Raw genomic sequence first — 24,914 nt, forward strand, 5'->3', positions numbered from 1 at the left:
TTCAAAGCACCAATACTGTCTCCCTAAATCTCATTAAAATAAAGGCTCCCATATACAGCATTTAAACAAGGAAGGCTCTCACATGTAGAGTTTATCCAAAGAGATTGTTCCTTCATGTAGCACTTGGTGAAGGTGTTCCCTTTACTCTAGCAGCTCTTAATTTGGAGGCTGTAAATTTGTTTTTACTTAATATTTTGCTAACTATATTTTGTTACATTATTTTAAGATAAATAATATGTCTTGAGTTTGTCAGGAAGAGTAATGAGACAGTGATAAGGTTCAAAGAGCAGCGGAATAGAATCCTGTGGTCTACATTCTAGTTTCTTCTCTGTTGCTAATTATGTGACCTTGAGCTAGTTAGTTTCTCATCTGTAAAATCAGAGGGTTAGACTACATAATCTCAGATTCCTTCTGGTTCTGAAATTCTGTCCTCTACACAAATGTGACAATGCAGCATATCCTCAAACTATTCTTGTACATCTCCACAGAAGATTTGACTAATAGATGATAATAGCCTTTTGCCAATACGGTTGATCTGCTATGAAAAGTCTTTGCCAGTAAGTGAACCAATAAATACTATCCCAGGCAGAACAGAGGTCAGGGAAACTTAATGCATTAATAAATCTGCCTTTCCAGAGGTCCAGTTGGACACCTCGGTTATAAAAATTAATATAAATATATGCTTTTCTGTGTCTCACTTGGGGAAACATCATAAACCTGTAAAAAAGAATTTGAATAAATACTCATTAATAAGCGGATTAGATTTTTAGGGGAACTATAAAAGTAAAAGAAGATATGGTCCCTCTCCTCTCCTGTCTGAGGTTTTAAAATATTTTGGCTCTCCAATATGCTTTGGTTCTTTGAACTCATGATTACAAACATACCTTTCCTCAGAGTTCAAAATATTTTAGAAGCCACAGACAGGAGTCACTCTTTGCAATACTTTGTAATAGAAGATAAGGTGAAAAGTTAGCAAAAAAGTCAACCTAGAAGATTTTTTTCCAGAGCTAAGCAATCTATTTACTACGAATGCCACCCAAAGAACCAAGTAATTCAGATATATACCACAAGAGAAGAAAAAAGGCAATGGGTGGGAGGAAGAAGAAGAAAAAGAGAAATGCAGCCATGACCTTAGAGTGTTAAGGGGAAGCTAGGTGGTGCCATAGTGCACAGACTGCTGGGCCTAGAGTTCAAATCTGGCCTCAGGCAATGACTAGCTGTGTGATCCTGGGTAATTCACTTAACCCTGATTGCCTCAGTTCCCTCAACTATAACATAGCACCTATCTCACAGGATTATTGTGAAAAGCAAATGAGATAATATTTGTAAAGTATTTAGCAAATGCTCCTCACATAGTACAAAGTAGGTGCTATATACATACTTATTCCTTTCTCTTTCCCTACTGACTACAAATCTAGTGTTTCTGTATTGCATCACCATGCTTCCAATCCATTTATTTAACAGAGGAGAAAAAAAAATCCTAAAAAATTAAATAACTTATCCACATCTCACAGGTAGGCAGTGAGATAATCCAAATAGCAATGGGTTCAGAACTCTGTTCTAAGACATTTCTAGGGTTACTATGAAATTTTCGTTTAAAACAGCAAACCAAAGAGAGAAGAGAATGTCAGAAGAACACTTTTTTTCTTTCTGAAACTGAAATACATACAGTAAAGCACATATGTAATGCTGGCTTCTGCTCAAGTTCTGCTTAGAGCTTCCAGGAAAAAATGCACATGAGTGCCTCAGAAAAATTCACAGTCCAGTAATGATGAGATGACTTTAAGTTTCAAAACATCTGGTTTTGGTTTTGCCTTCCAGATTGCCTGAAATCCCTACATTCTCTAAAACATGACTTCTTCCCCAACCACCACGACTAACACAGTGCTTTATCTTGATGCTTGCTCTCAGTTAACAACTTCCTAATCCTTTTACCAGAAGATCATCAGGGGGATGATTTCATTATCCTGTGACCATCACAAGTTAAATACAACCCACTAAAACCCATAAAAAACACAGACTATCAAGCTTTGGTTACTAGCCCCAGCATGGATGTGTTTTCTGGACCACCAAAAAATGGCTAGATTCAGAGTCATATTTCTAATTCCAAGTTGCCTCCTCAAAAGCAGTATCACCCAACCTGGAAGAACTCTGAGATTAAGTCTCATGCCTTAACTTCTCTCCTGACCTCTATTTTCCCATATGCAACTGTCATATGGATGTCCCATAGAAATCTTATATTCTGCATTCCAAAACTGCATTCATTCTCCTTCCTCTCTTCCTAACTTTTCTACTACTGTCTAAGGGTGCTTACATACTCTGGGAACTAGGGTTGTCATCCTCAACTCTTCACCCCCCACCCAATCCAAATCAGTCAGCAAGCATGTATTAAGCATCCACTACATGCTAGGCACTGCATAAGCATTGACAGCTGTAAAATATCTTCCTTACATCTGTCATATATAGCACCCTGGTGAAGACCTTCCTCCCCTCATGCCGGAATTATTGCAGTAGGCTGCCACTGTCTCCCTGCCTCAATTCTCTGCCCACACAAAGTTCATCCTCCACTCAGCCCTCAAACTCTGACTGTATCAACCTTGCCCCATTCAATAAATTATTGCCTCCCTGTTATCTCCAGGAGCAAATACAAAATCTTGTTTATAACCTTTCTATTCTCCTGATACTTTACTTCCCTCCATGAACTGTGGTCCAATAACACAGACCCCTTTGCAGTTTCTTGAAAAGATAATCCATCTTCCCCCTATTTTCACTGGCTTCCTTCTATACCTGGAATGCTCTCTCTCTCCTTTTATTCCACCTTCTAGCTTCTCTGGTTTCCTTCAAGTTTCATCAAAAAATTCCACCTTTCCCTCAATCCTCAATAATGTTAATGCTTTTCCTCTGCCAATCTGTGGCAGAGCTAATCTAATCAGTCACAGCTGGATTCATCTTACCTTGAACCCCAACTTAGTGATGCCTTGGTCCTCTTGAAGCACAGAAGGACAACAACCACTCAACTATCCTGTAAATGTGCATATAGTTGTTTTCATGTTGACTCCCCCAAAAGACTGTGACCTGGAGAGTAATGAACATCTGTTGCCTTTCTTTATATCCTCAGTGCTTAGCTTAGTGCCTAGCATTGAATAGGTACTTATAAATGCTTGTAGATTTGACTTGACTGACCACCTAGTTTGCTGAGTTGAACTAAATCCTATGATCTAGTAAATGCAGTATCATCACCATTTTTCCCCTTGAGAATTCTGGGACTTGCCGTATAATAATTCAATACAGACTGAAGCAGCAGTGAGAATCAGGGCTCCTGTACTCCTGATATCTGCATTTTAAAATATTAGACAAGTTCATTTGGCAATTTACAAATTGCAGCTAAAGAAAAATACTTCCCTGTTGAGCACAATTGCTAATTTCTCTTTTTAACAAGATTCAGAAAATACATTGAAATCTGCTTCCTATCTAAGATACAAAGCCAATTTGTATATTATATAGGGGGCCATCTGGGCTGCTATAGCTAGCTGGCTGTGTTGCTATAAACTCTTTTTTTAGGGTTCATGAATCAGTTGCCAGTAAAGAAAAAAAAATCCTCTTCTTTGCACAAGGGAAGTCAGCTCCAAGATTCTGTTTTCTTTCTCTTCACAGATCCCCCTCAACCAGTCTGCTGGATTCCAAAGTCAAAAGATATTGTGGGCTGAAATGTCAGCAACTACTTCAGACTCTTAGGGGAAAGAGATGGTCATCTATCCACATAGTCCAAATGAACTACAAGCTAGGCTAGACACAATGCCTAAGGGATACTGGAAGATGTAAGATTTGTGGGGAAAGGAAATAAGGATTGTGAAGGTGAAGAGAGAGAGTAGAAGAAAAAAATGGAGAGAAAAGAGAAAGTGGTACATATATATATATGTATATATATATATATATATATACATAAAGGGCAGCAATTAATTTATCTGTGTGTCCTCCCTTTGCAAGGAAGATGAAAAAGAGTTGACAGTAAATCTTCCTACTATCAATCAAATTTTATTATTCATTCTTTCATGCAACCAGCATCAATAACTACTGTCATGTGTTATGAACTTTGTTAGGCACTAGGGATGCAAAACCAAAGTGTCCCCACTCTCAAGAAGTTTACATTCTATTGAAAGAAAAACAAAGCAACAAAAACTACAATAACAATATAGTCATAATGGTCACCATTATGACCAGATAACTTCAAAGCTTGCAAAGCACTTTACATATCTTGTCTGATCTAAACTTCACAACAAACCTGGGAGGTAGGGATATTATCACCATTTTACAGATGTAGAAAGAAATGTCTTCCCCAAGGTGATAAAGATACTGCCTGAGAGTGGATTTGAATTCAGTTCTTCTTGACTGGAAGTCCGGCCCTCTATCCATTCTGACAACAAGCTAACTCTGAATATGAACACTGATAAGTAAATCCAAAATACATATAAAATCAATAAAAATTAATTCCAGTGGAAAGGACATTGGCAAATTGAGGGATGGGAAGGACCCAAGAACATTGGAGGGGATTGTCCTTGGGCTGGTCTTGAAGAAAAGTAGGAATTCTTTGAGTACAGATAAAGAGAATACATTCCAGATATAGCAGAGTTAAGGCATGGAGGCTAGATATGGAATATTATGTTTAGTGAATGGCAAAGTTGGCTTGGCCAACACAATAGATTGGTTTAACCATATTGAGTTTGTGCAAGGAGAGGATACCTAATTTTTCTGCAAAATTAGGTTGAAGCCAGATTGTGAATGAGTTTTCCTTCCAGACAAAGGAGTTTGTATTTTATCCCAAAGGCAATAGGACAACCACTGGAGTTTACTGAGGGGGGGAAGGGAGACAGATCTGTGCTTTTGGAATGTCCATTTGGAAGGATTGGAAACAGAACAATTAGGAGGCTATTGCATTTGTTTAAGTAAGAATTGATGAAGAACTAAACTATGAAGGTGGCTTTGAGCATAGAAAGCGGGACATAATATTTGTTAAAGATATTATAGAGATAAAATAAACAAGACAAAAACTAATTGGAAGTGAGGGGATGGGAGAAGTGATTTAAAAGAATGAAGAGAGAAGGGGGATCCTGAGATTGTAAATCTTGGCAATGTGAAGATTATTGGAAGTCTCAAATGAAATAAGGAAGTTGAGAAGAGGGAAGACTTTGGGGGAAAAGATGCAGACATGTTGAGTTTATGATGTCAATAGGGCCTCTAACTTGAAATGTCCAATAGGCTGTTGGGGTTCAGGAAAGACTGGATATATAGGATTATAATAGAAAGATAGAAATAACTAGAGTTAGCCATCAAGGAATCTTCTGCACAGATAATATAATCGAACCCATGAGATATAATGAAATCAAGAAAGAATAGAGAGTCAAAAAAAGAAGCATGAGAACAGGATCCAAAAGTACACTCAAACATGAATAGTGATCCTGCAAATGAGACTGAGGAGTTGCCATCCAGGCAATACTACAGTGTAATGAAAACATACAGGGGTTAGAGCAGTCAGGAAAAGAGCGTAGTCAGAGGGTCTCAAATGCTTTTGAGAGGTCAAGAAGGCGAAGACCAGAGAAGAGGTCATGTGATCTGGGAATTAAAATATTAATGATAATCTTGAAGACAGTGGTTTCAATTGGGTTATGAGGTTCAGGAGCCAGATTGCAAAGGATCGAAAATTGAGAAGAAAAAAGAAGGAAATAAGTATGGACTATGACAAAGGAAATTGATTGTGAAAGGAAAGAGAAATAGAATAATAGCTCAAAGAGATAGAAGAGTCTTAAGTTAGAGGGGGGTTTTAAAGGATAGGAAAAAGGAACAGAGAAAGACCCAGTAGATAAACAGAGATGGAAAATTAGAGGGAAAAAATTCTTTTGTTAGGCACGAGCTATGTACCTAGCACTGTGCCAGGTATTAGAGGGATAGATTTTTTTTATGGAAAAAATTACTCCGTGTTTTCATAGGACTTATCATCTGAATAAAATCCATGGCCTGGAATAAGCAAACAATCTGCATGAGAAATTATGGATCACAGCCAATAGAAAAGTTGGGTAGAGTTGCCTGAGTCTTCAAGAGGATAAATGACTTGCCCTTGGCTAAATTAGGTGATTTGCCAGCTAGTATGTGCCAGAGACTCAAGTCTTCTTGAATCCAGGTTTGACACACTACTTCACCATACCTTGCTGCCTCACAGGCTTGATTAAGAAATAAAAATAAACAATAAACACAGATGAATGTAATGGGAGCAATTGACATAAAGTCCCTTAAGCCAAATAATCATTGGCAGGAACAATTATCTTGCCCCTAGCTAGTTGTTACTACCAGGAGCGGGTCCAGAGTGAAATGAAGTCAGTCAATGAGCTAGTCATTCAGTCAGAAACCCTCCCTTAGCACCCACTATAGAGACAAGAAAAGAGAAATTTGGATGTAATTTTCAAGCTTCACCCTGGGAAAATGACAATGAACAGAAATTTAAAATATCATCTGGCCCGAAATCAACATCAAGGGAAAAAATGCTCAGTGGTTTTTTTTTAATTTCTCTTGCACTTTCCTCAGTGCAGATTTTGCATTCTCTGGGTTTGTCAGACGCTCAATGCACTATATAAAGACCACCAAGTGTTATGTGTGGCAAATGAGGGGAGGCAGTTGGCAACCAGTACCCTCCCAAAGCTGTAGATAGGCTCTTATCATTGTTCCCACCTAAGAAAATATCCTGCCCCTATGCTTTTCATAACAGACATAATCAGTATATTCTGCAAAAGGGATAAATGAAGCAAAATCTGGAAATCTCTTTCCAAGGATTAGTGGGCAATTAGAGGAAGTTCCCACCCCCAACCAGGAAGCTAGGGTGAGGAGAAGGATTAAAGATTTATAATCTCATGATGAACTTCTGATGTGGAAGGTGCCTCCATTTATTCCATCAGTGCACACTGGCAATTTACTTGCAATTTATAATTTTGCTGAGTTGTCTGGAATACTAACAGAACAAAGGACTTTCCTTGCTGAAGCAAAAAAGAGTACTAAATTTAAATCAAAGGACCTAATCTCTCATTTCAATTCTGTTATTTATTACTAATATAACTATGGGCAAATCATTTAACTTATCCTGGAACATGATTTCTTCATCTATAAAATGAGGGAGTTTGAATCAGGTAACTTTTCAGGTCCCTTTTTGCTCCAAATCTATGATCCTACAATCTCATGGTCATATAGCTAAAGTGTGTCAAAAATTTGAACCTGGATTCCTTTACTCAAAACCTCTTCAAGAGGATTCCAGTCAACAAGTATTGATCTAAGTCCTTGAACTGTTCCAGGCATTGTGCTAGTTAAAGCATTGTGCTAAGATCTGGGAAATTAAAATGAAGTAAAAAGAAAGATGGCCCTTGTCCTCAGAGAACTTACATAATGTAAGTATTATTTGAACTTGGTAGATTAAATAGAGTGCCCAGCCTGAAGTCAGGAAAAAAAATCATCTTCCTGAGTTCAAATCTGGCCTCAGATATTCACTATGTGATCTTTGACAAGTCACTTAATCCTATCTGCCTCAGTTTCCTTATTTGTAAAAATAAACCTGGAAGAGGAAATAGCAAACTTCTCCAGTATCTTTCCCATGAAAATTCCAAATGGCTTTGCAAAGAATCAAATATAACTGAAAACAACTGGGCAACAATATCACCAACTTCCCAGTTTTGAGGTTATTTTTCTATTCATTTCACTGACTACCAGTGCTCATATGCAATATATTATTTTCACAATTTTGTGAATCAGGAAACTAGAGAATTTAGGTAGTATTCTTATTGTCACACAAAGCTGCTAGATGATACAGGGGACAGGGCACTGAACCTGTTTGTCTCAGTTCTCCTATATGTAAAGTGGGGATAATAGTAGCACCTATCCATCTTTGTTTTGAGGGTCAAAGAAGGTATTTGTAAAGCACTTCACAAATCTTAAAGTTTGTTAATCGCGGGCTTATGCTCTCTCCAATACACCACATTGCCTTTTGAAAACTTCCATGGTGAAATGTCTCTACAATTACTTAGAAGATACCCTCTGCACTGGGGTTATAGATGCAATTTCTTTGTTCTGGTCCTCTCTTGTGAAATTCATGTTGAATTATTTTATAGATGATGAGCTAAGTCAGAGTTTCTTAAACCTTTTTCCAGTTACAATTCCTTTTCACTCAAGAACTTTCTATGTGATCCCAAGTATACAGGTATATAAAATAAGTATGCAAATCAAACATTTATTGATAGTAAATCATAATTTTGTGACCCCCCACATTCAGTTATAAGACCTCACATAACCCACAGTTTAAGAAGCTGGGGCTAAGTTACATAGAAGCAAAGACTAGAGCTGTTGAGTTCATTTGAATTTTATTTGTTTAAGATTTGAACAAGACTCACAGACTAATACTATACAAACATAAAATAAAACATTTATGAAATCACTGTGCTAATTGGCAGAGGCAATAAGAAATGTCCATGGCATTTCCAAGAGATAGAAAAATAGGTAAGAGTTCCCATTATATCTAATGAGGGCTAAAGAAAGAAACTCCCAGGATCAGAGCAGAAGAAAAGTATTCAGAGAATGGGGGGAATCAAATTCTCTTTCTATCCCTTAGACCCTGCTTGCTTGACTTATTGCTAAGAGAGCACTATATGAAGCACTATATGTAACTCATTTCAGATTTCTAATACTTCCTCATAAAGCCAGAGAACACCTAAACTAAACTAAATAATCCTGGGTTTGCTTCATGAGCCTCTCATTGTCTACCCAGATGCATATACTACTAAAATGTAACAATTAACAGAGTTCTTAATCCAGGGTCCATGAATTTGGTATTAATATTTAATAATTTTAATATTAATAACTAAATTTCAATATAAATTGATTCCTTTGTAATTCTATGTATTTTCCATCATGCATTTAACAATATGTTCTGGGGAGTCTATTAAGTTTAACTAAAGAACTATGACATCCAAAAAAAAAAAAAGGTTGAGAAATGTATTTGTCCAAGAAGATTCAGCTATGTTTGTTATCAACTGGCAGGAGCCCTAGAAAGCAGGTTCATAGGAAATTAAGGCAGAGTTACTTCAACACTTAAAGAAGCTCCAGGTCCAAGGGCAATTCCATCAGAATTTGAAGAACCTGAAATGTCAAGCCATATCCTCTCACAAAGGATTCTTCCCCCACCCCAGATCTCCTGGGACTTATTAATAGAGTGATTCACTGATCTGGGATCTTATTATAGAGGATTCTTTGCATTGTCTGCATTCATGAGCTGGAGTTTAGAGCTGAGCTGATGGGTGCATTCAAGGATGTTCCCAATGCAGGTGAGGTCAGCAGCAGATGCACATAAAATGCACCCTCTGTCCACAGGCAGTCCACCTGTGCTTAGCTCATTCCAGGTCAGTGCTCAGAAGCTAAATATCTTCTTCTCCCCAGGGCCACCAGTATGCTCATTTGCCATTGAACCATTAAACCATTTGATGATGAACCATTGAAAGGCTAGCCCATTTAAAGTCATTGTAAATGAGTAGTTTTAGTCATAAAACTATAGAAATACTATAGTTCTAAGGTAGGAGGGACTTTAGAACTTGTCTGTCTAATTGAACTTCATCATTTTACTGATAAGAAAACTGAAGTTCAAAAAGTGATTTTTCCCAAAATCTGACAGTCATTTCAATCAAAATAAGCTTATCATTGGCCTTTTTTGTTTTCAACCCTCATTCATTTGACCAGTATTTTGTTACTGTTCAGGTATATCTAACTCTTCATGATCCCTTGGACTATACTGTCCTTGGGGTTTCCTTGGCAAAGATACTGGAAGTAATTTGTCTCTTCCTATTCCAGTGGATTAAGGCAAGCAGAGCTTAAGTGAGTTGTCCAGGACCACACAATTAAAGCCATATTGAACTCAGGTTTTCCGGACCTCAGATCGAGCCACCTAGCTCATTTTTATATTAACTGATCCCCATATTATTTTCAACATATACTAAAAGATGCTGAATGTCATGGGGAAAAAAAACTATGCTCCAGGAATTTATAAATTGGGTACAGACAAGACATTTACAAATAGCTAAAATACAGTAGTATTAAATGATTAAGGCCAAAAATGAATAGTTAGATCCAGAGACCAATAATGGAGTTCAGACAGAGAGGAAAAGGTCACTGTGGGTCCTAGTGGTCAGGAGTTGTGTCTTCAGTTAGATCTTAAAGGATGGAAAGGATTTGTATAAGCAGCGAGGAAGGACATGTCAGACAGGGTGAGACATCAAAATAAAAGCCAACGTCAGAAATTCCTATGTGACATATTTGGGGAATAGTCAGTAATCAGGAAGGGTTCCATTAAAGAGCAATAGGAACTAAAGTTGCAAAGTAAGAATGAGGCCAAATTTAGAAGCAAAATAGTATAGGGATGGAAAGAAAGACACTAGTAAAGAAAAATCATAACACTAGTGGATTATTGGTGGAGTTGCGAAATGATCTAACTATTCTGGAGAGCAATTTGGAACTATGTCCAAAGGGCTCTTAAACTGCAGCCTCAGTATAGGGTCTGTATCTCAGAGAAATCATAAAAAAGGGAAATGTGCAAAAATGTCTGAAGCAGCTTTTTCTGTGGTGGCAAAGAATTGGAAAATGCTCATCAATTAGGGAACAGCTGAATAAGTTATGGTATCTGAAAGTAATGGAATATTATTGTTCTATAAAAAGTGATGAACAGGCTGATTTTAAAAAGGCCTGGAAAGATTTACATGAACTGATGCTAAGAGACTCAAGCAGAATCAGGAAAATATTGTACAAAGCAACAGCAAGATTGGGTGATTATCAACTATAAACAGACTTGGTTCTTCTCAGTCATTCAGTGATCCAAGGCAATCCCAACAAACTTTGAATGGAAAATGTCATCCGCAACAAGAGAGAGAATTATGGAGAATGAATGTAAATTAATACATGCTATGTTTACTTTTTTTCCCCTTTTTCATCTGTTTTTTTCTCTCATGGTTTTTCCCTTTTGTTATGATTTTTTCTCTCCCAACATGATTTATAGAGAAATATGTAAAAAAAAAAAGGATGTACATGTATAACCAAAAAAAAGAGAGAAATACTGTAGTTCGAATTCTGACTGATATTTACTTGGCATGTGATCCTGGCCAAGTCACTTCATATATCTGAGCCATCATCTATGTAATAATGGGAATAATAATACTTGGGGATGGTCTTAATATAACAAACGTGAGCCTTGAATATTAAGCTGAATCTTTATCCTAGAACTTATTTGTATCAAACTTATCAAAAATCATTATTTTTTAAAACTCTCTAAAGACAGAGACAGTATACAACCAAGATTTTTCTAAATCCCATAATGCCTAGTATTATGTAAACATTCAACATAATTTTTTAAAAAATTTAAGCATCTATTGCATGTATAGCACTCTGCTAGGTCCTGAAAGAGATACATATTTTAGATAATACATGGCTGGTCTCTGCCCTCATGAATTTTAAAATCTAATAGCAGGTCATGGCAGGATTTTCCTGATTCTCTCAGTGATTAGTGCTCTCTCCTTCTCTTCTATTTACTCATCTATGTATATGTCATATATTCATCTCCCTTTCTTCCTCCTAATAGAATATTATCTCCTTGAGAGCAGGATTGTTTCATTTTTTTGGTCTTTGTATTCCTATCCCAATGCTTTGCACATAACAAGTGATTTATAAATATTTCTTGAATTGCATTAAATGGCATTAAATCCTTTGTTGTTCCAATTCAGTTTAGTTCAAGGTTAGACCTTCTCTCAGACACACCTATATCTACAGCTGCCTCAATGCTTCCTGTTCAATTCAACCTGGTTCTAAAGCCAAAATACCTCATTTTTCTTTCTAGCTCCCATCTCTTACCCTCAGCTCCATGCTTACCTAGGGTTCTTTTCCCTCCTATGCTAGGACTGCCTGACCTATTCCACCTGAGCCAAGGTCACTATTTCCAAACACTAGTATATCCCCCATTTAAAAACTACTTGTGGAATTGTGCTGAAACGGCTGCCCCTGCTAATGTTTTTTCACCTAAAGCCATGGAAGGCACAGAAAGGGGATGCCAAAGAAAAGATACCCATAGTTGTCAATTCTCCATAAACCATCCTAACATCAGGCAGAAATGGCATACATGAATAAAGTAGAGATGAGTCTAAAAGCTGTCTATATGATAGAAATACATATATGTACATTTATATATATATATATATCAATACCCATGTATATATATATGTGTGTGTACATATGTATATATATGTACACACACACACATGTATAAATATCAGATATTTTTACAGAAACAAATATATCTTCAATTCCCAGTCAGTATCGCCCTCCCCCCACCCTCAGGTTAACACTAAAATTATATGATTAGTTTGCATTCATTAAGGCCTCACCAACTGATGGAGGGGACAAAGAAATGAGGCAGCTCCAGAGCAAGATGAATAACAAAAGGAAAGGAAAAGTCAGCTTGGATTTAGAAATTTCCTTTAGGTAATCCCCAAAGGAGGTAATCTATATGCTGGCAATCAAGAGGTATATGTTACCATGCTTCTTACTAAAAACGTCAAGGTAATTGCTATCTTCCAAAGCAGGTGGAACTAAAAAGACTAATATATACATTCTCAAAAGCAATCCTCAAATTTATTAGAGCTGCAATAGACAGGTGCTCTCATTCTACAGATGAGGGGACTGAGATCCAGAGAGGCTAAATTACTGGTTGAAGATCAGAGAGCAAATTAGCACATCTCTGGGAAGAGCTGAGATTTGAACCCAAGTAGGCGCCTCACTCCAGGGCATTTTCAACTAATGCACAAATAATGGTCACTATTTTTATGTGCTTTTTCCTCTTGGGCTCCTGTTTCCTAAAACTTTAGTTCAAAGTCACCTTAATCCAATGGCTACCTATAGCAAACTGAACTGGCCACTACTACCAATTCCCATTAACTTGGATATTCCAGTTAAAGCAAAGGAAGTGGCCATTGAGTCATTCACTGACTGAGCAAAAAGAGGTCATCATAGCCAGTTGTACTGATAGTGCCACAATGATACTTAACCACATTTCAGTTTCAAAAATGCTGATGTCATCCATGAGAACTAGCTAGTCATATGTGGACATATGCATCAAGTCTAGCCAAGAACCAAATCTTTCTTCTCATCATTCTCATCAATCTGCACCCACCCCATAAGTGGGCTCATGAGAGCCTCTGTGGCATAGTTCTTCTTTTCTTTTGTTTGTTTGTTGTTGTTTTGCTGAGGTAATTGGGGTTAAGTGACTTGCCCAGGGTTACACAGCCAGAAATGTTACGTGTCTGAGTCCAGAATTGAACTCAGGTCCTTCTGACTTCAGGTCTGGTGCTCCATCCACTGGGCCACTTAGATGCCCCCTAGTTCTTCTTTTCTTGGCAGAGTCTCAAAATCTTATTTTTAGTTCCATGGCTCCTTTGGGCAGTCTAGGGAAGCATATACACCCCTTCTCAGAATAATTTTTTAAATGCATTAAAATAAAATGCATCATAGGTTACAAAGTTAAGGAAAGGGGAATGAATATTTAAGTAACTACTATGTGAAGACACTGTGCTAAGAGATTTTGAATCCTCCCCTATCAATAAGTTGAGCCTCACAACAATATTGGGAAGCAGATGCTATGATTATCCTCATTTTACAGTAAAGATAACTGAGGCAGGATTAGTTCAGGATCAAACAATGTGTCTGACGCTGGATTTGGACTGAGGTCTTCTTGACACTTTTTCAGTGTCCCTGTTACTCTATCACCGAGTTGTCAAAAAAAACTAATTCTATTGAAATACAGTTTTCAAAATACATTTTTAAAGTAGATCCCAGTTAGGAACCCTTTCACTAGAGGTTTTCAGGTAAAAGTTGGATAACCACTTGCCAGTTATATTGTAGATGAGATTCTTTTTCAGATATGAGTTGGACTAATCTCTTCCAAATCTGAAACTGTATGATTCTGTGGCCGTCTCTCCAGAAAAATCATGTTTTCCTACAAGTTTCTTTAGGAGCTATTCTTTATCAGAAAATCTGACTTCCATCTAGGCTATGAAATCAATTCTATGTCTACACAGCTTCAAGGCAAATACATTCCTCAGAGGTCACTGTCCTAGATCTCTTCTCCTTTCTCAAACTCCTTAAAAGAACTGTCTACACTTAATTCTTACACTTCTTTTCTGACTCTTGAAGCCTTTGCAATCTGACTTCTAACTTCAACTAAAACTGCTCTCTTCAAAGTTATCAATTATCTGATGGTCTCTTCTCAGTCTTAATCTTACTGATTTATTTTTCTATCTAGGCCCATTATTTTATTGGAGTAAAAATCCCCTCGTGAAGAAACTCCCTGTATCAGTGAACATCAGCAATTACTCTGTAATTTGAGAATCATAGATTTAGAAACAGAAAATGACTTATCATTACTCTCTTAATAGCCAAATTCAATGACTGGCTCAATTCTTATTCTTCTTCACTTCTCTGTAATCTTTGACACTGTTAATCACTTTCCTCTCTTTAGTTTTCAGGATACCACTCCTTCCTGGTTCTCCCCTTTTCTAATAGATTGCTCCTCAGTTTCCTTTGTTGGACCCTCATTTAGATCATGCAATCTAACTGTAGATGTCCCACAAGGTTCTGTTCTGGACCCTTTTCTCTTTTTATCCTCCTTCACTTGGTGATCTCATCAACTCCCAGGGATTAAATGAGGATTCCCAAATCTCCCCATCCTTCGGTCACTTCTCTGCTGAGCTCCAATATCATACCTCTAACTGCCCTTCAGACATCTAAAAATGGATGTCAAGTAGATGTCTTAAACTCAATATGTCCAAAACCAAATTCATTATCTTTCCCTCAAACCCTTCTCTACTCCTACTTTCTCCATTACTTCAGAGGGCAACACCATCTAATCAGTCCTTCAGTCTCAATACCTAGAAGTCATCTTTGACTTCTTACTATGTCTTAATAACCCCTCTCCATCCCTATAACTAATCTATTGCTAAGCCCCACTGATTTCACCTTTGTAATTTTTTTTAAAAACCTCCCATCCTCTGATACTGCCACAGCTCTCATCACCTCACAGCTTGGACCATGGCAACAGCCTGCTGGAGGATCTGTCTGCCTCAAGTCTCTCCAAACTCCAACCCATTCTCCATGCTGCCAGCAAAGTACCTTTTTTAAAGTCCAGGTCCTACCTCCCTAGTCAATAAATTTTAATATTGCCTCCAGGATCAAATACAAAATCTTCTGAGATTCAAAATTCTTCATAATCTAGTTCCTTCCTACCTTTCTTCTTACACTTTATTCTTTCTCAGTGACTCTGATTCAATGACAATGATTATCCTAGATAGATGTTCTATGAGCATCAAGCTCCAGCATTTTGGATCTGGGCATTTTCTCTGGCTGTCTCCCATATCTGGAATACTTTCTTTCCTCATCTCTGCCTACTGACTTCCTGGTTTCCTTAAGTCCCAATTAAAATCTCATCTTCTACAGAAAGTCTTTGTCAATCAAACTTAATTCTAGTGCATTCCTTATTTAATCACTTTCTTTCCATCTTGTATGTAGTTTGTTTGTGGGTTCCTTGAAAGCAAGAACTGTCTTTTGCCTCTTTTTTTATCCTCATCACTTAGCACAATGCCTGGCACATAGCAGATACTTAACATATGTTTATTGACTGACTGATATTAAAGGCAATCTAGTTCAACCCCTTAATTTTAGAGAAGAGAAAACTGAGTCCCAATCAGATTGTGATTTGACCAGAAATCATAGAATAACAAGTGACAGAGCCAGGATTCAAACTCAGCTCTATTGACACTGTAACCATTATTTTCAAGTTGATTGGAGCACTAAGGGATTAAATGACTTGTCCAGGATCACACATTAATGAATTATTTCTAAAAAGCTAGTCTTGATGTAAGTCAAATATAAATAGTGAAATGTTTGTCTTAAAAGATATACAAGGAATGACTTCCCCTTATGTTTATTCAAGTAGTCTTTGCCTGCAAGATTTACTGGAAGTGAATTTCACTTTATTTTGATTGGAATTTGGCTTGACATGTGAAGCCTTCTAGAGCTTCTTTTTAAACTAGGAATGTTCAGAAATTAGTTATTTACTCAGAATAACTACCAAAAGGCAGATAACATGTTGGGCTCATATCAAAAAGATCAAGCTTTAAATCCTGATAATGAATGCATGTTGGTGATTCTGACCAAGTAATTTAAGCTCTTTGTACTTGGGGAAATTTCCTAAGATTTATCTATTAAGTAGCAAACATTTTCCCTTATAAATAAAGCTTGCTAAAGAAATTCCAGAACTCTCACATACATCCTATAAGAGATTAACTCCAAATGTTTTACTTTCACAGAATAAGATCATAACAATTTTTAATTTCCTTTTATTCATCTTTATTATTTGAGATTCATGGTCTTGGGGAGGCTCTCATTGGCTGACTGAAATCTGCCCCAAGGGATATTAAAAGTTACTAAAAGTTTCAAACATTTCTGAGAAAAAAATTCAAAAGTGACACTAGACATCTCAAAGTAATTTGATTTGTTTTATTTATGGAAGGATCCCAATCAGCTCTCATCCTGTACTTATCATTGTGGCATATAAATCTCTTCTCTCAATCAACCCATTGTAAACTTGAAAATCTGACATGCAGATGGAACTGGTCTGAATTTACTGAAATGTGCTAAAACTAAATCTGTTTTCTCAGAGGAAAAATAAGATGATGATTCTGCTTAACTATCTTTGTTTTACTATTATGAGAGGATGTTCAAAATTGCTTTATGATCAAATATCATCTCTCTCTCTCTGAAACAAATGAAAATTATTTAAGGGGAGGAGGGGAGAGACTGGGTATTGCAGCAGATAGAGCACCAGCCCTGGAGTTAAGAAGACCTGACTTCAAATCCAGCCTCAAACACGACGTTTTCTAGCTGAAACTTAACTTTGATTACATCATACACAAAAAAGAAAAAAGGAAGAAAGGGAGGAGAAAAAAAGAAAAAGAAAATGATTTAAGTTTTGTTAAAACACTCATTAGGGCTCTGTTATTTTTCTAATGTCTGAACTTACACTTAAGCTTAATAAATCTAGGTTTTAACCTCTAGAATCTCTGCATTGTGGTAGTATTATCTGGCAGCAGCTACCTGAACTCAGTAGGAATAATTTTCCTGGAACAATAAGAAATAAGTAATTAGAAACAATCTCCACTTTGAGATAAATGAACTAGATTCAAAGCACCCCAGCTCTTCCACCAAGAATCACAAATATGCAATTGGAAGGAAAGTTAGAGATTATTTAGTTCAACCTCATTTTATAGATCAGGAAAAGTAGTAAGAATAGACTAGATGACCTCAGAGTCCCTTTCAGCTCTACTTTTGTAATTGTGGGTGGTAAAGCTGGACCTGGAACTCAATTCTGACTCACAGTGAGGAATATTTCTATCATTTTCTCTTCCTCTGTAAAAATAAGATATCTGGAGTCAAGTTCTTAGGTGGAGTTTTGCAAAGGATTTGTAATTCCTTCAGCATAGGAAATTCTTTCCATTTAACAGGTGTATGACCCTGGGCAAGTTACTTGGCAGTGAGGTGGCAGAGTGGATAGTAGAGTCAGGAAGATCTGAATTCAAATTCTGCCTCAGATATTCACAAGTTATGTGATTTTGGGCCAACTGAACCTTTATCTACCTCAGTTCTCTCAACTGTAAATTGAGGATAATAAAAGCACTTATTTGTCATGGTTATGGTGAGGATCAAAAAAGATAATACTTTTTTTAGGGGTCAATATATATACAACTTTTTTTTATTTTTTTGAAAGCTTTTTATTTTCAAAACATATAATTTTTCAACATTGACCCTTGCACAGCCTTGTTTTTTCCCTCCTTCCCCCCACTCCCTCCCCTAGATGGCAAGCAATCCAATATATATTATACATGTTAAATATATATATGTTAAATCCAATATATGTAAACATATTCATACATTTATCTTACTGCATAAGCAAAAGCAGATCAAAAAAGGAAAGAAAATGAGTAAGAAAACAAATGTTATGTTGTAATCCACATTCAGTTCCCTTAGTTCTCTCTCTGAGTGTAGATGGCTCTCTTCATCACAAGATCACTGGAACTAGCATGAATCAGAAGATTTTAAAGTGCTTAGCACAGTGGCCTGCAGGTACGTAGGTATTTTTAACTGCTTGTTCCTTCCCCTTCCACTTCACTTCTCTATCCTTCAGTTTCCTCACCTATTAAGTTAGAGAGCTAAAGCAGATGATTTCTAAAGTCCCTTCCAGATCAAAAAATTCTAGACACTAAAATGAAATAGTAAGAAGATATAATGGTAATTGTTAATCCACAGGTAGAGAGATACTAGGAAATATATGAATTATATAAACATGTAAATATATAAATTTAGGAGGAAAGCACATCAAGAATTACCATCAGATTAGGTATGACAAGACTTAATACTTTATTTAAAGCCCAATATTTAAACATCTCAGTGGTACAGTGGAATCCAGACTAAAACTGAGTTCAAAACTTGCCCCCAACAGTCACTTAGTGATCATGAGTAGTAGATAGCTTAATTTCTTTCTGTTAGTTTTTTAAATGGTGATGAAAATATGAGGATCAAATGAGATAACATAATACAGTGCTTTGCAAAACTTAAAGCACTGTATCAATATTAGCTCTTGTTTATCTAATAATTATTAATGAATTAAGAAGTTCCCAACACATTTAGGAGAAAGGATTCATTACTTCAGGTGACAATTGAACTTCAACACTTGTGAGGTCTCTTCCAGTTCTCTCTATGAGTTTATCCAAATCATAGACAAATATAGTGCTCCTCTGATGGTTAAATATATATATATATATATATATATATATATATATATATATATATATATATATATATATATATATATATATATATGCTAACACAGAACCATTTTTGACATATGCAGCTCAGAAAATGAAGGGTTTTTTAAAAACAATTTTATAAACAATTTAGCAATCTATTCAGTGTGTTTCAAATGTCTTTAAAAGGTGGTTTGGAGAACAACAACAACAACAAAAAGGCATTGAATAGGAGTACCCAAGTAATATAAATATTAAAATAATAACTGAATTTTCTTCTCTAGAAATGGCACTTAGAAATGCACATCTTTCCATCCTCTCTGGGATTTAAATTTCTACTTGTCACAGACTTGTAAGTCCTATTGTGCTCAGTAATTCCTGAGGAAGGTAGTCTAAATTATGACCCTCTTATCCATGAAGAGGCAAACCCAATGGGAATACTTAAAAAGCCTGCCTTTTTATTTCAATGTGATACTTAATCTTCTATTACTCTACTAACTGCACAAACCACCCACTTAATTAACCTGTTTTTGAATTATTTATTATCTTCCTACTGAGAGGATGAAAAAGAATCTTTCTGGTTATCTATTTTGCTTCAGATAGAAAGTTCAGCAAACTGTAAGACTTAAAAAGTGCCTTCAGTACCTGCCCCCTTCTGGACATGAGGGAAAGGGAAACTAGAAATATCTTTTTTCCTCTTGAAATAAGTATTTAATGTTTTCATGCAAATAACTTCAATAATTCATAAGGGAATAGTTTCTTTGAAAATCATTATCAACAGATAACTTTTGCATTTATCTAGCACCCTCCTTTTTAGCTCAGAATGAAAAAAATCAGCAAAAATTATCTTCTATTATAATCCTAAATGTCTTACCTTTTATCCCCCAAAATAAGAATCTACATTCACTTGGGAAAAGTTTCATTGATTTCCATAAGTTCTATTGCAAAACAGTATGTCAAAAAAAAAATTGGATTTGAAGTCAGAAGACCTCAACTAATCTCTGCAAGACTCAGTTTCCTAATTTTCAAAGTAATTATCATAATGTTTTCCCAGGCTTCTTTGAGGTAAGGATCAAAACAGCAAAATGGAAGGTCAGAGAGTGTCTGTAGAACAGCCTTTTGAAATTCTCATCTCACCATGTACAAATGGAATTACTTGGTCTTAAGGGTAAACAGGACATCCTTTTAACTTCAAAATATCTTCTATCCTCCCTTCTGCTTATGTTATATTTACATATCTTATAACTGTATTTAGTGGTTTGCAAAATGTCTCCCTTTTCTGAACTTGTTAACTCCTTGAGAGAAGAGAATTATTTTTGTCTTTCTTCTGTATCCCTGGCACTTAGCACAGTGCCTGACTGGAATAAGTATTTAATAAATGTTTCTGTTATAAATGTTTGCTACCTGTGACCCTGGGCAACTTACTTAAACTCCTTAACCCTTATTTACCCCTCTGTAAAAGAAAGAAGTTAAGATAAATGGCTTCTGAGAGATACCTTTTAACTCTAGATCTAACAATTCTATGCCCATCAAAAGACATCCTTACCTCCAAATCTATCTTAAGGTAATGCAACAGAAAGAAAATAGAGGACCAGGGGTTTATTGTCTATTGTTTATTGATATTAACCACTTGTGTGACTTGGGTCAGACTACTTAATTTCCCTGGCCTCAATTTCCTTATCTGTAAAATAAAATAACGACTAAAGGGCCTCCAACGTACACACTCATAAAAGTATGATTCTTTGCCCATCAGAGTTCTCTGACATTTCAGGTGTTCCTGATCCTGAAACCTTTCTTTGCCTGCCTCTCAGCAACTTGCTTTACTAATCCCCAGATATCAGTCATATGTAAATTGCTTTTTCCAGATTGCTCCAACCCACCTCTACTTCATATCCTTCTTCTGCCAAGAGCAAGTCTTTTTGTACCCTTCCTGTTCACAGTCCTCTAGTAGAAGCTGCTGTAGCTGAACTCTGTGATCTTTAGTTCTATTTTAAGAGAAGCTCTAGCTCACTCTCTCACTCTAGAAACCACTTATACAAAACACCCAGCATCTCACCCACCCTGCAATTTTCCTTGTGCCTCCATCTCCTACTGCCTGCTTGCAGTAAAACATATCACAAGTATACCACACAGTAAATTTGTTTCCCCAGGGTTTATTCCCTTGGGAAGACAAGCCAGAGAATAACATCTAAAAGGGATCTTGGAGGTCATGTAATTCAACCCTTTAATAGGAATATTCTTTACAACTTGGACAAGTAGTAGCCCAATCAGTTTGAACACTTTTAGTAATGGCAAACTCATTACCTTCCAAAGCAGTCCATTCCATTATACCATTAATTCTGATCTTTGATTATTTCTTTTATAAACTAATAATGCCTCTTTGGCAACTTCCCCCCAGTGTTCCTGGTTCTGTCCTTTGGGCTCCTCTATTGGAAAATTCTAACCACTTTTCTGGCACATCTTAGGAGTATAAGAAAATGGTGAAAAGTTCCCAACATCTCCCCTCCTTGGGACCAGGATGGCTCATTTTCCAACATGTATACATCACTGTTGTCACTTATACTGACTTAATGCGTACAAACCTCTGGGTATTAGCCCTTCCCAGTCACTAAATTGGAAACACTTTTAGTCCTATTTTGCTGATAAGGAAATAGATTCCAAGGGAGTGTTAGTTATTGGCAGGGTCCTTGGAGCAGAGAGCAGGATTAGAGCTCAAGGTCAGGGTTTCAATTCTATCTCCTTTCTCTGCTGAGCCTGGAGCTTATTCATTGAAACCTGTAGTCACATATGAAGAGCGCGCACTCTTTATATGGGAAGAAGCTCCTTCTTCCCAATGCTTGTTCATTTTCACCCCCATCTCCTTCACCTCCCTACCCCCAACATTTACACCATCAAATGACCGATTTAGTCATATCCCGAGCTGTCTGACCAGTTCCCGGGACTCCCTCTCCTGGAGCCATCCAGGAAGGGAGGAAACCCTAGGAGGAGAGGCAGGGAAATCTGAGCTGGTCTGGCTTCCTCAGCTCACCTCTGCGAGGAAGAGAAAAAGATGCTAAAGGCTTTCATGGGTCAGCAGTCGGAGAGTCTAGGGCTGGGGAATGGTTTCGACCCCACTTGCTATGGGGCGAAGGATTTTAAGCTCTGGCAATCAAAAGGTTCCTCCCAACAGGAAGGAAATAATCTCTCCTCCCCTTCTGCCTTTCTCTGGCCCCTTTCCTTCACCTCTTCCGGGATTCCCTTTTGTCTCTCTCGTTTCTCTGTATCCTTCTACCATTTCTCCCTTTCTCTATCCGCACCCCCCCCCCATCGTTTTTCTAATTCCCACTTTTTCAATCCTCTCCCTCATCGCAGTGAATCGATCTTCCTTTCTCCTCTTCTGGTTTTTCTTTCTCCCTTTCTCTTCACCTCCCAGCTTCCTCCTGCCAACCGCTCCCTTCACCGCTTTTCACTTTGCCTCCAATTATGTCTAAATGCAACCCACCACAGATGCTGACATTTTAAATGTTTAGTTGTTATAGTTACTTGACTAATTGCCGGGCCCGACGGTGGCGCTTCTCCTTCTGCCCAACACACACACACACACACACACACACACACACACACACACACACACACACACACACACACGGGGGGAGGGGGGGAAGCCGGGCAGTAGCGTTTCCTGCGGGCCCCAGGAGGCATGACCAACCCCACAGACCAACCCAGGAAAGTTGGGTGGACGATGTTCCCAGGAAGCTCCAGGGCCTTGGCAAGGCGAGCAGAAGGATTCCCTGCTAAGCCACTGTCTCAGGTGGCGTCAACTCCCGTACCTGCCAACTCCCAAGACTGGTTATTGATTGCTACGAAGGCGTCAGTAGCGAGAAGCAGTGGAGGAGCAGTGGGGGGGGGGGGGGGGGGGGGAGATTAACCCCAGAGCACCACTCGCCATTCAACGTTTGCAAAAATTCTGGGATAGGACGTTATGACAGGGGAGTGGGGACGGTAAAGGGAGGGATGTGAGGAATGAGTCCTGGCCCATGAGAAGAGTTAGAAACTGCTAGCGGGTACTCACGTGCCAGATGGCGAAGAAGATGAGCGCCGCGCACAGGACCAGAGACAGCATGTAGCAAAAAGCAGCGAAAGTGAAGGCCATGGCGAAGAGACCACCTGGTAGAGGTGCCCCCCTTTTTGCAAGCACACAGAAAGCCCACAGGAGATCCAAGTCCCTCTCCCTCAAAATCTCTCCCAAAACGGTAAGATAGCCAAACCTTCACTCTCCCAAATGCTAATTAGAACAAGGAGGCACCTCGCTTAGGGACAGAATGGGGACCGGGGGAAGGGGTTAGGATGCAGGAGCTCCCCCAGGCTCTAAGGAATAGACTCCAAACCCAAAAATCTAAGGCAGAGAAAGGAGGTTCGGGTATAAGTGCCCCGGAGGGGATCTTCCTCAAATCCTAGGAGAAGCTGGAATGGCAGGGATACAAGCGCAGGTTCACTCCTGTGAGCAGTCAATAAGAGTCCGGGGAGAGGGGATAGTAGTACGAAAAATAACACTTCACGGACTAAAAAGCGGAGAAACCCCCAGGAAAGCAAGGGAAATGTAATCCCAGAGGAAGCCCGCCTTCACCCTGCCTTAATCCAGGTGCGCCCCGGGACTCCGGACAGCTTTGGCACTTCCGAGGCGCACGCGAGAAGCGGCCGGCGCAGTGCCCGGCACAGCCTCGTTCCCTAGCTCCGGCTCCACAGGACCTACTTCCCAGGTCCGGCCACAGGTTCTTCCCCGGGACGGGAGGTCTTCTGGGTCGTGGAAAGGAGAAACGAAAACAAATCGTGTCTTCCTGGAGCTGAGCCCTCACGCCGCGGCTCCCTCCTCGTGGATGCCGTGCACTCAGGAGGCGCCCCAGCCCCGGAATGTCTCCTCTAGAATCCCCGTGGCATCCCCGGGAGGTTGGAGATGGAAGCGAGAATAAGCCAGCTCCGACCCACCGAAGCTCGGCTCCTCTGAGCGCAGTCCCCTGCGGCCCAACCGGAGCACCGAACAAGTCCGGTTCCACCTGCTGCTGCTGCCGCTCCCGCAGCTGTTACGCGGAGAGAAGGGGAGGGATGTCCCGGGATCCCTTCCTTCCCTGCGCCCCACCTCGCACACTCCCTGGGTTGGGGCGGGCGGGGAGAGACAGGAGCCACTTGAGCAGCCAGAGGTGAGGCGCCGCTGCCACCGCTGCAGCAGCTGCACGCTCCGCCAGCTAGAGACTAAACTCGAGGAGACGTTGCCGGGAGCCCCAGCACGCTGGTGTGCGGCGGGCGGCGGCCGCGGTGGCAATCCGGCCAAGGGGAGGTGGGTTTAGGAGCGAAGAATGAACCGAGCTGGGCGGGGACTCCAATTACGTGGATCTTCAGTCGGTGGGGAGGAGAGATGGGAGGAAAGAATACGATTGTACGTGGCTCACGCTGCTTTGGACTAGGTCATTGGCACAGGGGGTAGCCTCATTTAGATTGGCACGTGGAAAGGAATTCAGGGGGATCCCTAAATCCAAAGCTTTGTACAATGCCTGATGCGTAGTAGGCGCTTTAATAAGTATTTGTTGACTGATTGGACTATTGAGCTGGACTCCCTGCTTTGGACCTGCCCTAGGGCGTCCTGGAGGAGAGTCTAGTATAAAGTAACAGTAGAATCATATCTGTAGAGGAACAAGGGATCTCAAGTCAAGTCCGACCTCGGCCTGCAGGAAGCAGCTGGTGGCCCAATGGATGTAGCGATGGGCCTGGAGTCGGGAAGACCTGAGTTCAAAATTCACCTCAAGCGCTAGCTGCGTGACCCTGGGCAAGACATTTAACCTGTGCTTGTTTCAATTTCCTCATCTACAAAGAGGGGGATAATAATAGCATCTACCTCGTAAGGTTTGTGTGAGGGTCATATGAGAGAATAAGAAGTACCTAGCACAGGGCCTAGCACACAGTAAGCACTAAATAACTGGGCCTGGGATTAAGAAGACTGGTGTCAAAATAGGACCTCAGTCT

At 39.0% G+C, this 24,914-nt stretch overlaps 1 protein-coding gene across 1 annotated transcript in view; it reads right to left on the reverse strand.

The window, feature by feature from the left end:
• The window catches only part of CNIH3 (cornichon family AMPA receptor auxiliary protein 3), a 173,943-nt gene extending 149,592 nt beyond the window's left edge, over positions 1–24,351 (reverse strand). Inside the window, exon 1 of the mRNA XM_074262634.1 lies at positions 22,969–24,351. Within this exon, the coding sequence (XP_074118735.1) occupies positions 22,969–23,049 (81 nt within the window). The 5' untranslated portion in view covers positions 23,050–24,351. The remainder of the gene's footprint in view (positions 1–22,968) is intronic.
• Between the last annotated feature and the right edge of the window lie 563 nt (positions 24,352–24,914).

Source organism: Sminthopsis crassicaudata, chromosome 4 (assembly GCF_048593235.1).
Source record: "Sminthopsis crassicaudata isolate SCR6 chromosome 4, ASM4859323v1, whole genome shotgun sequence".
NCBI classification, from domain to species: Eukaryota; Metazoa; Chordata; class Mammalia; order Dasyuromorphia; family Dasyuridae; genus Sminthopsis; species Sminthopsis crassicaudata.